Source organism: Anas acuta, chromosome 8, assembly GCF_963932015.1.
Source record: "Anas acuta chromosome 8, bAnaAcu1.1, whole genome shotgun sequence".
Lineage (NCBI taxonomy): Eukaryota > Metazoa > Chordata > Aves > Anseriformes > Anatidae > Anas > Anas acuta.
Genome location: NC_088986.1, coordinates 6,800,867 through 6,815,531, shown reverse-complemented (window position 1 = coordinate 6,815,531; position 14,665 = coordinate 6,800,867). Strand labels below are relative to the sequence as shown.

The following is a 14,665-nucleotide window of genomic DNA, read 5'->3' as shown; positions in this document are numbered from 1 at the left end:
CTTTGTTAAGAAGTTAGATATGAATCAAGTGAAGGAACTGATCCAGAAGTCAGCCATTTCTAGGGTTCAAAGTTAATAGAAAGGTTGTTTTCAACTTGATAATGACATGGCTCCGGCTCACATGTTAGCAGACTGTGGGTATGTGAGAGAAGGAAAAGAATGGTAACAAAAGGGTGCGCAAGCTAAAACATCACTGAAGTAATAAATCAATCACACATGCAAAGTGCAGTTCTGTGCTCAAAATCAGTACAGCAACCTGTTTCTCAGTATTTAGTCTCAATACAATTTTTTCTTCCGTTCACTTCACTTTCCTCCTTCAAAAAATACACTATGTCATTAATAATTTTATACCAACATCACGTCAGTTAAAGAATAGCAAGACTATGCCCCAGGCCATGGCTAAAGAAAAAAATTTAAATTCCCTACACATCTAGTAGGGAATCTAAAGAGGCACTAGCCATTTGTCATTCATTACATTAAGAGAAATTATTTATGAAGTATAATAAATTCCCTTTTATTATCAAAACTTGGAGAGGTATCATTAAATACCTTGAGCAATTTGAGTAAGCCTCTAAGAACCCTAACTACTATACAGACATTCTGTGCAAGCAGTGAAGAAATAAACAAGTGCCTTCCCCTTATGAAAAAACACTAAAGGTTGTCAGCTAAAAGATTTTGGGTTTTGTTCCTTTGTTTTTTTCCCCTCATCTTTTCACACTGCCTTACGGAATTGATTTCCTGTTGTGAATCCTGCAGATGTTGCTGAAGAGGTCCCAGCTGTGCTTTCCCAGACTCTATGCAATGCTCAAGCTCTGCAGTTTCTTGCTGCAGACGACTCAGCTCCTCTTGAGCTTTGGTCAGTTCATCTTCATACGCTGAAATCTTTGACTCCTGGCTTGTTATTTCAGCCTTCAGCATGGCAATCTAATGCATAAATAAATATTTCAAGGCCAAATTAAAAAAGAAAAAAAACTCCAAACATGTCCAGCAAATATTGTTTATGACCAAAAGAGGTATGAAACCTCTACTGCAGATATTATAGATCATACCTGAACAAGAGGTTAATTCACCATTGGTCTCAATGAACTATTCAAAGTTGTTCTCCTAACCAACACTGGTATTTCTAATACTGAAGATAACATTTTAGACAGCAAAGAAATAATAAAGATGTACATTAGAAAAAAATCACTTTTTCCCCAAACTCTCGGGAAATCAGTCCCATTAAGTACTGCTTCTAATTTCACTTATATTGCATTATAAATTTGCAGCATTTGCTTGCACACAGCCTTATTTTAGTGATATACATTTGCACATAATGTAGCATCAGTGAGCACCAAATATCACAAACATTGCTGAAATCAGAGATGTATCTCCTATTCTCTGTTGTCCACAAAATCCTGAAATTCATGCTGATTATTCTTTAAAATTTTTTCTCCTTTCCCAACAGCTGCAACACACTGCATGGCTACGTTCTTCAGAAAGAGGCATTTTCTTTGTCAAAGGCCTTAGCCACTAGACCTTACCAAATGGGCCTCCTCTGCACACTTCTGCCTGATATCATTAAGTTGCTCCTCCAACTTGGCCTTCTGCTCATCAAGATCATTAAGGATTTCCTGGGCTTCCTGTTTCTGAGCTTGCAGCTTTTGCAGATTATTGCTCTCCCGCTTTACTTCATCTTGTAGATCCTGTAATAAAAAAAAGATTTGCTTTGTATTTGTTCCCCACTCCTTCTTACCACTGAATTCCAAAGTATAAATTGAGGTAATGATTGATCAGATTTCAGTGTATCAATAAGTTATCTTTCAAAGACTAGTATTCAGGCAAGCAAGTATTCTCATTTTAATTCTAAGACAAAAATAACCACGTTATTTGCTTTTTCTTTTCTTTAGTAAAAGTAATCTCACTGCAATATTGAAGACCACACCTCCACACAGAGATTAAGTGTTTTACTCCCAGGGACATAGGATTCTATATCAAATCTGTAAGTTGCATTTGTTTAGCCTATGTTATCTCTCTCTGGTATTTTAGCAATACATTTTCACGAGTTCCTTAACAACAGAAATTCTTTATTCTGCTCCTCTCCCCTTTGAAATACCTGTTCCAAAATACAAACTTGCTGTAGCAGCATGGTAAAGAAGAAAGCCAGCGCCTTATTAACTCAAATGTACTTCCTTCAATATCTTCCAAACCCAAATTTTTTGCACAAATCAGCCAAAATTTTGTTTTCAGGTAACAGTAATTGTAAGAAATGAACATTCCACACATAAAAACAATATATATTTTAATTTAAGAAACAGCTGTAGTTACGTATCTTGCATTTTAAATACATGAAGTAGCATCATACGATAATTAGTTCGCTTCTGAGCAACAGCAAAGTTTAGACTTGGTTATTTAATAGTTAAACTGCAGAGAGAGATAACATTGAAAAGAAAAATCAAGACAAGAATTTTGAAAGAAGAAAGAATTGTCAAAGTCAAGAGGAAGAGGTAATACAGAGAGATCAAAAAAAGATTAATACAAAAGGAAAAGTATTAGATGAAAAGAGAAGATTGCAGCCTTTCCAAGAAAATATGGCAATTGAAGGAAGAATCATATACAACACTAAAGAAAGAACAGAGATGAAAGAAAATTAATGACAGTAAGAAAACAAGCTGACATCAATTTCTGATTAGATCATGCATGTGTATGCTGTTCTAAGCTAAGATCCTGTTGTCATTTTCAGGTGATTTTTATTTATTTATTTTTATTCTGTAGATGAGACAGTTAATCCACACATGTTAACACCTCCAAATAATCAGGACAATAAAAAAATGAGAGGAACATAAAGGCAGTTGAATGCTAGACAAATGGGGGACCTCAAGACAACTGGAAGACTACCTAAAGAAGCTTCATAGATGCATTTGCAAAAAAAGTTCGAAAACTTATGTATCAAGTTAAGTAAAAACATTAATAGTTATACATTCCATGTACAGCAGTCAGAGCAGATGACTTACTAGTTATTTCTAACTTATGGAAGACACACCAACACGCACAAAAGGCTCTGACAGCAGCTATCAACTTGGATAATTGGGAAACTGTTTTGATGCATTTGTTTTTCACATCACTTTGAAAATCAAATAGCAGCTGACACACAACATAAGCAAGCAGGGCGAGAGGGGGTGGACGTGGAGGTGGAGGTAACACCTTAAAGAAATTTCAGTCTCTTTTCCTCTAAAGGAAGCAAACACTCACATACACACAAGCTAAATATGGATCACCTCCAACCTTGCTACTGCTTCTTGAATCCCAGTAGCTGTCCTAGCCATAGCAGGAGAGAAGCAGCTCTGAAAAGGCCTGACTAAGCCCAATACCTCCCAGAAGTGAGAGAAAAAAAAGCAAACAAAAAAAATTAACACACATATAATAAACAAGACCATGATCACATAGCTACTCCAAAAGTAAAGGTTAGAGTGGACACACACAGAACTGGTGCAATTCTCAAACACACATCTTCATGAAGTAAACCAGGCCCCAACCCAAGCACTGAATTTTGTACACACTGTTGTAATTTAACAAATGTCTCAACGTAGACCTCAATCAGAGCTCGATTGTTAAGATGCTTCTCCCATTGAAGGTGTTCTTTGATGTTTAACAGAAGCCCAGTTTACTTCATGAAGATCGAAGTATTACCCCCAGTGTAACACATTTGAGTACAAACTAGTATTTTTATTGGTAATCCCGGTGTTATGATCATTGTAACTCTCCATTGTAGTGGTGGACAAGGAATTGAGTAGGGATCTCTATTTCCACAGACAGGCAATAGATTTAATAGCTTGCCAGTCTCAACAAGAAAGAGTAAGGAAAGTACAGTGTTGAGGGGGGATATGCAGAGAAAAAAAAAAAAAACTGCTTATGAAAACTCAGGCCAACAAAGAAATCAAAAGGCTAGAAGAAAAGGCCAGACTGCTTGGAAGGACATAGTCCCAAAATGCTTTTCACTTTTTTGTTCTTCTCTGAAATGGCACTGCAAATGCAGATATATTTTCTTTCCTCCATAGATGTGAACTTATATTAACTAACTTTTGTTCAGGAGTTGCATGCATTTGTTCTAAAATGCTCTTTACAAAGTTTTGGTGTTCCATTTAAAATGGGAAGCAAACCTTTTGGCTTCATGTCAATAAAATTCTAAGGAACACAATCCTTGTTGGGAAAGCCAGGAGAATCACCACTTATTTCAGAGTCTTTGCGAGTAGACTGGTAAACCATACACACATGAAGTGTTCCACAGAGGATCTGAGTATTGCAAAGGTGGCCAAAAGCCCATGTCTTGAGGCAGCACCCAGTGCTCCAACCAATACCTGGCTCTAGAAGAGCAAATGGGTGGTTGGAGAGCGAGGGGATGCTTGCTTTCAAATGTTATTTGGTGTGTGGTCCTTGTAAGAAAACACAAACTCCACCACAGAATAAATGAGGGAAATGCCTCAGTTTCTCACAATCTTTGCTACTCTTCCTATAGCTTCTTATGAAAAAACACATCCCTTAATCGTTGCTAAGAGAGAGCTGATATTTTAATAAAATAAAATTAATATGTATTAAAATTTATCAGTGTGTTGTTTTCCCTCCAACTCTTTTTCCATTTTTTTGCCTCTTAGCCTCTATTTACATAGTGTATAAATTATTTTATAGAAAAAAACAGTTAACCTTTCCTTCCTCCAATACAAATCTGTTCAATCCATCACAAACCTTGGCTATTCATGAGCTTATAATTTGTGTCTGTGGATACAACCCTGGTATCATGAAACCTAGAGTGTGATGCCACTAAATTAGCTTTATCAAAGGTGGCAGATTGGAACACTGTGGAACACTGTGTTTGTGAAAACCATCTGAGAAATATCACCATTAGAATAAAAACAGAAGAACATGATGTAAAGAGAACACGATGTAAAGATATTCTTAGTCTGTCACCACTATTCTGTGAAGTTCTAGAAAGTTTCGTGAAATATGCAGGTTCCCCAGCATTCAGGAACAAGAAGGAGACCAGAGGTAGGGGGCCACCAGCTCGAATAAATGCTGCAGTCACATCCCATTTGATCCTGATGCTTTCCCATTTTTCTGACAATCCAGTAATAGACTGTTCCTTCTCTGCAGACTGACAGAACTCTAGCTCTACATTTAAACAGATATAAATAGCTTATGTGATCACTAAGAGGTTAAAGACTTAAGACAGTTGCTTCCAACAGGACTGCTCTGGATACAATGATTTCATTCATTCTGTGATGCTGCTGACTGTCAAACACTACACAATAAACAAGCAGATCACACTAATATTGTTACGTTTTAGGCCTTCTATCATTAAAAGTAAGGATTTAATTTAGCTTTGTACAAAGGCACCACAGAGCTCAACCTTCACATGAAGGCAAACATTCTACAACAAACTAACAAAATCACCCTCTGTGCTCATAGAGAAATGCCCAGAAGAATTTTTTACATTGTGAAAAGGGAATCTGCATGGTGAGGAGAGGAATGACTAGTGCATGCACAGACAGAATCACAGACTGGGTCAACTTCTGTATGCATTCCAGCAGCTGCTGAATCTGGCTGCCATTGTGACAAACAGGCCAGCATCTTATTATCTTCCGAGAGGTCAACTATTAATTATCACCCAGGCTTTAAGGATATTAAATAGCCAAGCACAAAAGTCACAATGGTTGTAACACATTGGCTTTCTTCCCCGACCTCCAAACCCCCACGGTAAAGTAAAATGCAGAAATTTGCATTATTTAGTCTTAATCAAATAACAAGTATTTGAACTAATAAAGATTCCTGAAACAAATGCACAGATAAATGTAAAGGATCAGATATAACACTGAAGGTTTTTTTTTTCTTAATGCAGCAACTCCATCTGCTTTTGCACCTCGTGATTGAAACATGCTTTGCAGCATTTAATTCAGGGCTTACACCGTTAGCATCCTATACAGTGATGTTGACTGTATAATTTTTAATTCATAAAACACTTGTAAAAATCAAATTTTCTATTCAATTATGAAAAGTTCAATATAATCCTTTTAAATAAAATCAAATACATTTTTTTTTAGAATTCACTTATGTTAGGCAAAATTAACTTGTGGCAGCATTCCTCTCGAGCAGGTAATTATTACGACTCTTAAGTAGCAGCCCCCTATCCAAGCCCTTTTAACTCAGCTACTTAAGTTTACTAATTTGCAGTACTACAGTATGTTCTTCAGTTTTAATTAGACATTAGCTAGTCTTGCTTAAAAAAATATTTTGAAATATTTTTAATTTAAAACACCATGTAGTCTATATATTCTAGAAGCTCACAAATTTAAATAAATATACAGACCCCCACCAATCCACATTCATATATCAAATACACTTCAGAGTATTTTTTTTTTCTTAGCTACCACTCAGTAAGTGATGTGATCTAAAGATTCAATAATCTCATTGCCATTAAAACATCACATTGGTCGGTATCAGATATCTGAGCAATAATTCTGTGCCTTACTTACCTGGACCTCACTCGTCCTCTGTTTGATGGTATCTTCTTTTTCCTTCAGGTCTTGTTCTACATTATTCTTTTCCCTAGAAGACCAGCAAACAATGCAAGAATACTTCAGAACATCAGCTACAGCAGGTACAGTTATCCAGCCTCCTAAACCTGTATCTCTCTTTAAATACATAGTGAAACATTAAACACAGGAGATGCAAGGGATTTCTGCTTTCCAAATTATTTACAAGACAGAAGCCTACATAAGCGTTTTGCATAAAAAAAGATGCCTTTTCAGCCAACTGCACTTTAGTGATAAGAATGGCTCAAAAACGGAAGGGGGCGGGAGGGAGAAATCAATGAAATACTGTCTTCAGTGATCTCACTGTTGCTATGGAGCACTTGTCTAATGAAAACTGCTGGGAAAAGTGGGAGGGATTGCATCAGATTCCATCTGTTAACCCCTGCAAATACAGTAATTCCTACACTAACAGCAGCTAGAAAACATTTCCAGGAGGCCAACCTGGTGGATTATTAACCTTGACTATCATATTTTAGATGTATCTGTTGATAAACTCACTCAGAAGAAGAAAAGTTAGCTTGCCGTAATCAGAGTATGCTTAGGAGACTCCGCACATAGTTATTTGCTGTGTCATATCAAGTCTGTCCCTACAGCTATTTATGCAAGCTTAAAAGTGACTGGTGATGACAGGGGAATTATCATCAATAAATTCTTGGCAGTCAGGTAACAATAGCTTTATAAAGGAAAAAGCCACACTACTCAGAAGTGCTTGTTTAAAAGAAAGCATATGAGAATTAAGAGAATAAAGCATTACGCTTTACAGATTTAGCAACAGCTTTTCTATATAGATACTCACTTTTATAGATTGTTATTAAATTCTGACATACATTGAATAGAATTTGAGCAGTGATGACAGACCTAACATATCTAAATGAAGTACCACAAGGAAAAGCTATCAAATGATATTACTCATGCATATTAAAATTAAGGTAACTTTGTCTGTTAATAGCAGCAGATTGGTAAACAATCCAAAACAGTTAATTTTATTGTTTACTCTTCTCCAATAAGGAATAAGATATTTCTGTCCAGCAAGTAAAGGGGGTATCTGCTCTGAGAAAGTTGTCTTTACTCAGGCTAAGCCATGGTTGTTTGCTGTTAAACCATACGCAATGGAAGATGAAAAAAACAGGTGTCACAGATCTTAATCTTTTCAGAGCAAATGCTTGTTTATTACTGTATATTATGTTCCACTATTGTTTGTCTCAGTATCCGATTAACTTGATTGCCGTGCCTAGAGGGAAGACTTACATGGACGAGAAAACACAAGTTGCAGAGACACTGCAGAACAAGGCTAGTTATTTTGTTAAGTGTGAACCTTCCAGTTCCACATAACTTCTCACTCCAATTCATCAGAATGAAATCATCATGTAAATATGACACAGATCTGCCATTTCCATCAAAGCTATAGCACATTTCTCTAACAAACCAATATTTATTGCATAGTTTTACTTAGATATTTGAAGCATCACAGGGTTGAAAAAAAATTCTGTTGATTTTTGCCTTCAGTAACTTTCCATAAACAAAAGGGCTCAATCTCAACAAAGCACTTCCACAGATCTAAACACAAGTCAAGTTGAAAAATGCCATCGAGCTCTCAGATGCTTATCAAGCACAGCAGGCATTCAGGCAGATTATTCCTAATTGAAGATAAAAGATTGAGTAATTGATTAGGTAAAAACAAACAATAAATAGTTGTTTGGTTGTTTTTCCAGCCTGAGTATGAAAACTGAGCAGGAAATAAATGCCAGCAGGTGAGCATGACTTAATATACACTGTCACTCATCTGTGTGAGGAGACTGCCAGAAACAAAGCTCACTTCCCTTCTATTTCAAGGGAAGTCAGGTACCTAAATCTTGCTATCTGGATGACCCTAAGCAAGCAACAGGCCATGACACCCACTCACAGCCAGCTTGCACTGGCAAAATCTTAACACAAACAATGAATTGGAAAAAATCAAGTGAAAGAACTATTGTCAGTCAGCACAAGGACAGCTTAGGCAGTAGCCTCAGGCAGAGCAGAACAAATTGAGCATATATAGTCTAAAAAAAGTGTCTACACTACCCACTCGGAGCAATGTGTCTTTGTTTCAAAAATAATACCACAAACCTACTCAATTTACTAATTCTTCTGAATGCCTCTGTTTCTTTTACAAATTATCTACTATATGCCTGTAGGAACGCCCAGCAACTGAAAGAATCAAAAGCAGGCAACTAAATTGATTTATTGGCCATGTAAGATTTCCTGGATCTTGAAGTCCCATACCACAGCACTTGAAAACAAACAAAAATACCTGTGGTCTTGACAAAAACATTTGTAACCAACTTAAAGTCAATTTACGAAAACAATACAATTTCCCTACATATCTTAATTGCAGTCAGGTTGAGAGACCCTTTTATCAAATAAATTAAAAGGGGTTATTAAAAATTAAAAAACAAACACAACAAAAATACATGGTTTCTCTAATGCACATACTCCATGATTCTCAAATCAAGTATCAGTAAATCCAGAAGCTTTATAACAATTTGTGAATGGAAAAGTATTTATGAATGGGAGCCAGCATATTTGAAACATTTGTGATAGCTGACAACTGAGGAAGTCCTTGTCAGTAGCGGCATTTTTAAGCTACATTGGAAACAACCCTGGCCAGGCTTCTTGGAGGCTAACAATTAGAACCCACGTTAGTTAAAAAGGCAGAAAAATATCAGAGTTATTTTTCATAAAAAGTGATATATGACTGCTCATAGAGCTTATAGTTTCATAGAGTTGATAGTGAAATTCTTACCACTAATTTGCTATGAAGCTGTAGCTTTAAAACAAAGTCTTGATGTGAACATATGGCAGGGAGAGGTTGCCCTGTTTTTCTAGAGACATTTTGCTATTTCTTCACTTTTCAGGGACTGACTTACCAGCTATACAGTCCTTCTAACCTGATTTGTATTCAAGACTATGTAACTGCTGCTGTCCAACATGTGCAAAGGATGGCACCTCTGGTGAGGCATACCTAGTTAAGTTCAACCATTCACACTTTTAGAGCAATGTGGTATTGGTAAAGCTTGAAAGAATCCCACTCATTTGTGGGCTGTAGCTAGCTTTAAAGCACAAAACCAAAACAGGGTTTGCTGGGGGAAGAAAAAGGTTCTATGGCTCAAAAAAATATTAAGAACATCTGGTCTGGCCTCCCACAATGCTGATCAAAAAAGCTTCACAAATAGCCTTCCAAAAATACAGTGCAACTGAAACGGAACTTAGAGGCCTTCCGGAGAAAACAGAACTGCTGACAGGTTCAAAACGATGCAGATTCCACAACTTCCCTAAACAAGTCATTCCCTGTACCAGAGGGGATTTACCCTCACTAAGAATTATTCTGCATTTTTTCCTCATCTAATCCTAAACCTCAGTCTTCTTCATACTATGTTTTTATTGAATTAGATTAAAAAGCTACTGGCCACCAGAAATTTTCCCACACACACTGATGAGCCACAAACACATCACTCCTGTATTTTGTTGTTCAGTCTCTCAAAAAGCTACATTTTCAAAACATTGTCATTCTTTTGAAGAAATTCCTCTGGTTGTTCTTGTTATTTGTTTGTTTTAAATGTGCACTTCAAAAATAGACAGCTTCTATTACTGGCTCTCAGAATTTCATTGACTTGCATGTTAGGCTACAAACACACATGGTAAAAAAAAAACAATTTGAAAATTGACACTAGTGAACATTTTCTCTCTAAGATACTATTAGCAAATACATGTAGTTGCAAATCAAATTTTAGGTTAATAAATGTGTGAATCCAAAATTGGTATTAATACTACCTAAGGAAGAACAGATGAAACCAGAGCAGGGACGAGCCAGGAGGCAGTGGGAGTAAAAAGGAGTTGAAGCAAGAAACGTTTATCTATTTAGGAAACAGATTGTGCTTTGACACATCGCACAATTAATTCATTCCTACAAGTGACATGAGTAAGACACTCAGACTACATCATGACAATGCACCTTAACTGACTGTTCGTGACAAAAGGAATTTACAGTAAATTTACAATAGTACCAAAAAATCACTGAAGAAAAATATCTGCTGTCTTGAGAGTATGACAGAGACTATACAGCATATATGAATTTGATTTTTTTAGTCACTGGAAATCATTATCCTAATTACCTTAGAAATAATTTTTAGAAACCAAAGGTCTGCAGACCTCTAATTAAAACGATTTTTCTCAGTGCAACCATTCATTTCACCATACAGAAGGGAAGGATTTACATCTTTATCCCCATCAAAATCCTAGCCAAGGTCCAAGTGCAAACTCTCATCTTGCCACTCCGTGTCTGTATCGTTCTTGAGCCTTCCTATCTCACTTCCCTGCCTCCATTAGGAAAAAGCCCTTAGGATTCCCTCTATAAATCAAGACACATAATGCCAATTTGTATCATGGCTTCCACGCCCTACAGATCTGCTGTATGCTCATCTACTAAGATGAGCAAAAGAGTATTTTGATCTCAGGATGAGAGGATATGCAGTTTCCTGAAATGCCCAGAATGCAAGACAGATCTTTCACTATCTTGCTGTTAATAAATGCACCCATCTGAGATAACGAAGAATTGAGGTGTTAAACAATAGAATAATTTTACAGACCTGCTTACCATTGATTTTAGCAAAACAAACTACTTCACCTTCTATTTTTTCCTCTTATGTATTTAGTTGGCTTAACAAAAACAAATACAAACAAAAAAACAGTAAGCATAACAACTGAATCTGAGGCAACTATAACTATCCCTCCTTTACCTACCTCTGCAGGTCTACTATTTCGTTGTTTAATGTATCAAGTTCTTTAATTGCAGAAAAATCTGCTACAGAATTGAGTCCTTGAGTACCCTGAAAGATAAAGAAAACATACTGTTAGTTTATAGTTTATGCAGTCTGACAACTATCTTCACTTTAAAAGATAGCTTGCACTATCACAAGAAGTAACAACTGTTCGTAGCATTATTTTGCAAATCTTTAATCTTTAAAAAATGTTAAGAACAGTCTAAATTAACAGAAAAAATATACCATCAAACACATCTAGTAATTCAAACAGTTTATCTCCTGTAAACTCTTGAAAGCATGTCTTCCACAAAAGGACATTTCATCATACAAAAAGGTCTTAACTGTAAAATACATTTCACTTTAGAACTATGGCTTATTACCATTCATATAAAACAGTTGAGTTTGTTTACTACTAATATACATATTTCTTCACCCTGGTGATCCTCCTGTTGCAGAGTATAGACACTTCATTTGCAATGCTTTAAGTCGTATCTACGTAGGTTAATACAAATCTCCAGAGTACTGACAAACTTCAGTAATACAAAGTCATAGCCCATGAGTTATTTCCTTAATATCTTTATAATAAGACAATTACTATGATACAAATTATTTCAATTTCAAAAAAGTATACATAAAAGACTACAGAACAAATTCTGAAAAAACAAATTAGCAAATACTGTAATTGTTCTAGTCTGCCTTACTACAACATGAACATAATTAGGAAGCCACAGTCACTGTAACTGTGTTCTATAATACATTCACTCCTTGAAACTTTGAATAAAGTTAACCGGGACAAACACAAAGTTCAGAGGAAAGGCATATACATACAGTTAAGAGGCAGGTGATACCGCAAAAAGAAAAAAAATAAATAAAAAAATAAAAGCCTAACTATATATTTATTCAAGCCTATACTGGGGGAAAAAGTAACAAAGCTTTGGTCAACAAAAGACCTAACCAGTAAATCTGAGCACACAGCAGCAGAGAATATTATTCAGCAGAACTACACATTATTCATGCATATTTTACTAAAGCAAATGGCATGCGTTAAAAAAATACAGCTATTCTTAAACTGGTTAGTGTACAGCTTCTCATACTGGCAAAATAGCTATGAAGTTCAATTCTATCCTGAAGAAATTAGAGAAGTTTTGCTGAGTTGCTCATGGTGTTCTAACGAGGAAGTTTTTCTTTCTCCTAAGAAGGAGGAAGGAAAACTTGGTGGTATCAGCTACAACTACAAATTCTTTCTGTGCTTCTCTCTCTAGTCAACTGAAGAAATTCTACGCAATAATTCAAACTTCAACAAAACATAGTACAATCTCATCTTCAATTCTTCGTAAGAACTTTAGGGAGAGAGGCAGTCCACAAAAGCCAAGTTTAGCTTTAATTTTACAAGTTAAAAAAAAAAAAAAGACAGGAATTGGAATTATTTGCTGCCATTTTCCACACTGCAACACACATGCAAGCAACACTTCAGTTTTTAACTCAAAAGAGAAATAAAAGTCAATTCCTGTCAAAATTCCAGAAAAGGAAATTGCATATAAAGTTAAATTTTATGGCTAGTAATACAAGCTCAAGTTTTGTGACTACAAACAGTTTTAGGTAAAGAAATGGCAACAAATACTAGACTGCTGCTCTGTTTCCCATTTATGGCATCTGCATTCAAGCTTCACAATTGAAATAAAAGTCATACTACTGTGGTAATGAAATTCTGTAAATAAACAAAACTTCAGAGAACAGAATTTGTATGCACGTATATTGCTGAACATCCACCAAGAAGGACAGCAAGTTAACTTTCCATACTTCAAAAATATAATGGATTACCATCATAGTTACTGATATTCCTGCTACTACTCTTATATAGCAAGTCAGAAGAGGAAGCCCTAAGTGTTTTTTTACTATTTAAGCCATACCACTTCAAGAAAACAAGCTAAAAACCTGTTTCTGCACACCGCTCTTATCCTTTGGTTCAGTTCTTGAACAATAATCATGCAAAAAGAGTTCTTTCATATCAACCAAGAGGGCAGCATCTCTTTGGAAAAACCTCAAAATGAGCTAAACCTCCAGCTCACTCTAGTAAAATGAATTCTTGCTGAGGATTTACAAAGCTAACTAGAAGGCATCTCTTACCTTCTTTCATAGTATTCTTACCCTCATGTTTTATGTTAGCAGTGCAAAAACACTGCAAAATTCAATTGACCTCTAAGAGTTCTGTGACGACAATGTACATAGAGTAGCAGTAAACAATGCTGATCTCATCTAATGTGTCCTGACCATTACATTTTCTGAAATACAATCAGCAAAACCATGGGTATCAGTCCTAATGGAAACTGTCAACTGTCACACTGGGCTACTACTCTGTCATCACTTCCCCAGCAATTTCAACCGAGTAATGCAAAGCATCTTCTCTTAAGTTTAAGCAGCACACATTGCCAACACGTAACAGCCACAGAAGTCCACCCCACAAATCATTTTCTGCACAGGAGCGAATTAAGGACACTATGGCAGTTCAGATTTGCAAAGCACCTTGGAATTCTTCCAGATGAGGAAAACTGGAAAACCAGCAATAATCTGAGACAGCAACATGTTGTGACACTTCAGAAAAGTGCTGTGCTATTTCAGTGATTATTTAAGAGTCTTAGAAGGATGTTCATTATTAAACCAACAGACAGTAAATATTAGAAAAGCAAAGATTCTCTAACCTTGAGAAAGCAGAGTTAACAAACTGACAGAATAATAAGGATGAAAAGCAGAGTGGTGCAGAATGGAAAAAACAGTCCAAACTAGAAAAGAGACATAGAAAGGAAAGCAAACATACAAAAAAGATTAGTAGAGTTGCAAATAAAGCAATTACTTTTTAAAAACAGAATGTAAAAAGAAATAAGATACCAGTTACAGAAACTCAAAAGTAGTGCCAAATTTTGAGTTTCTAAATTTTTTCAGGTGTAAATTTTTCATTCTGTTCAAGAAAGTTGTAGAATTAGGTCAATGTTTTGCACAACCAAGAAAAGGTAACAAACATAAGACTTTATGATGTGTAAAACAAGTAGGAATTTGCAATGACCTCTGCCATTCAGATAAATATAACTTGAACCACTGAGGTATAATCTACTGTTGGATTAAGATAGATGGCAATCAACAGGCTATGAAGACATTTAAACTATCTGTGAAGAATAAAATGGTGGATCATTTACTTTTAAAACTTTAAGTATTTAAACTTTATTCAGTTTTGAGACTTTTTCAAAAAGAGAAACGCAAAAGAGGTAATTGAGAACACATTAGGACAACAACATTAAACTTGTG

The 14,665-nt window shown here is 35.8% G+C and overlaps 1 protein-coding gene across 9 annotated transcripts in view; it reads right to left on the bottom strand.

Moving 5' to 3' along the window:
- The window catches only part of EPS15 (epidermal growth factor receptor pathway substrate 15), a 46,506-nt gene that overhangs the window by 13,695 nt on the left and 18,146 nt on the right, over positions 1–14,665 (bottom strand). For all 9 annotated transcript variants that reach the window (XM_068690182.1, XM_068690186.1, XM_068690187.1 and 6 more), the window contains exons 12-15: positions 11,346–11,431; positions 6,507–6,579; positions 1,524–1,685; positions 727–924 (exon numbers count right to left, since the gene is read on the bottom strand). In XM_068690182.1, coding sequence (XP_068546283.1) covers positions 727–924; positions 1,524–1,685; positions 6,507–6,579; positions 11,346–11,431 — 519 coding nt within the window. The remainder of the gene's footprint in view (positions 1–726; positions 925–1,523; positions 1,686–6,506; positions 6,580–11,345; positions 11,432–14,665) is intronic.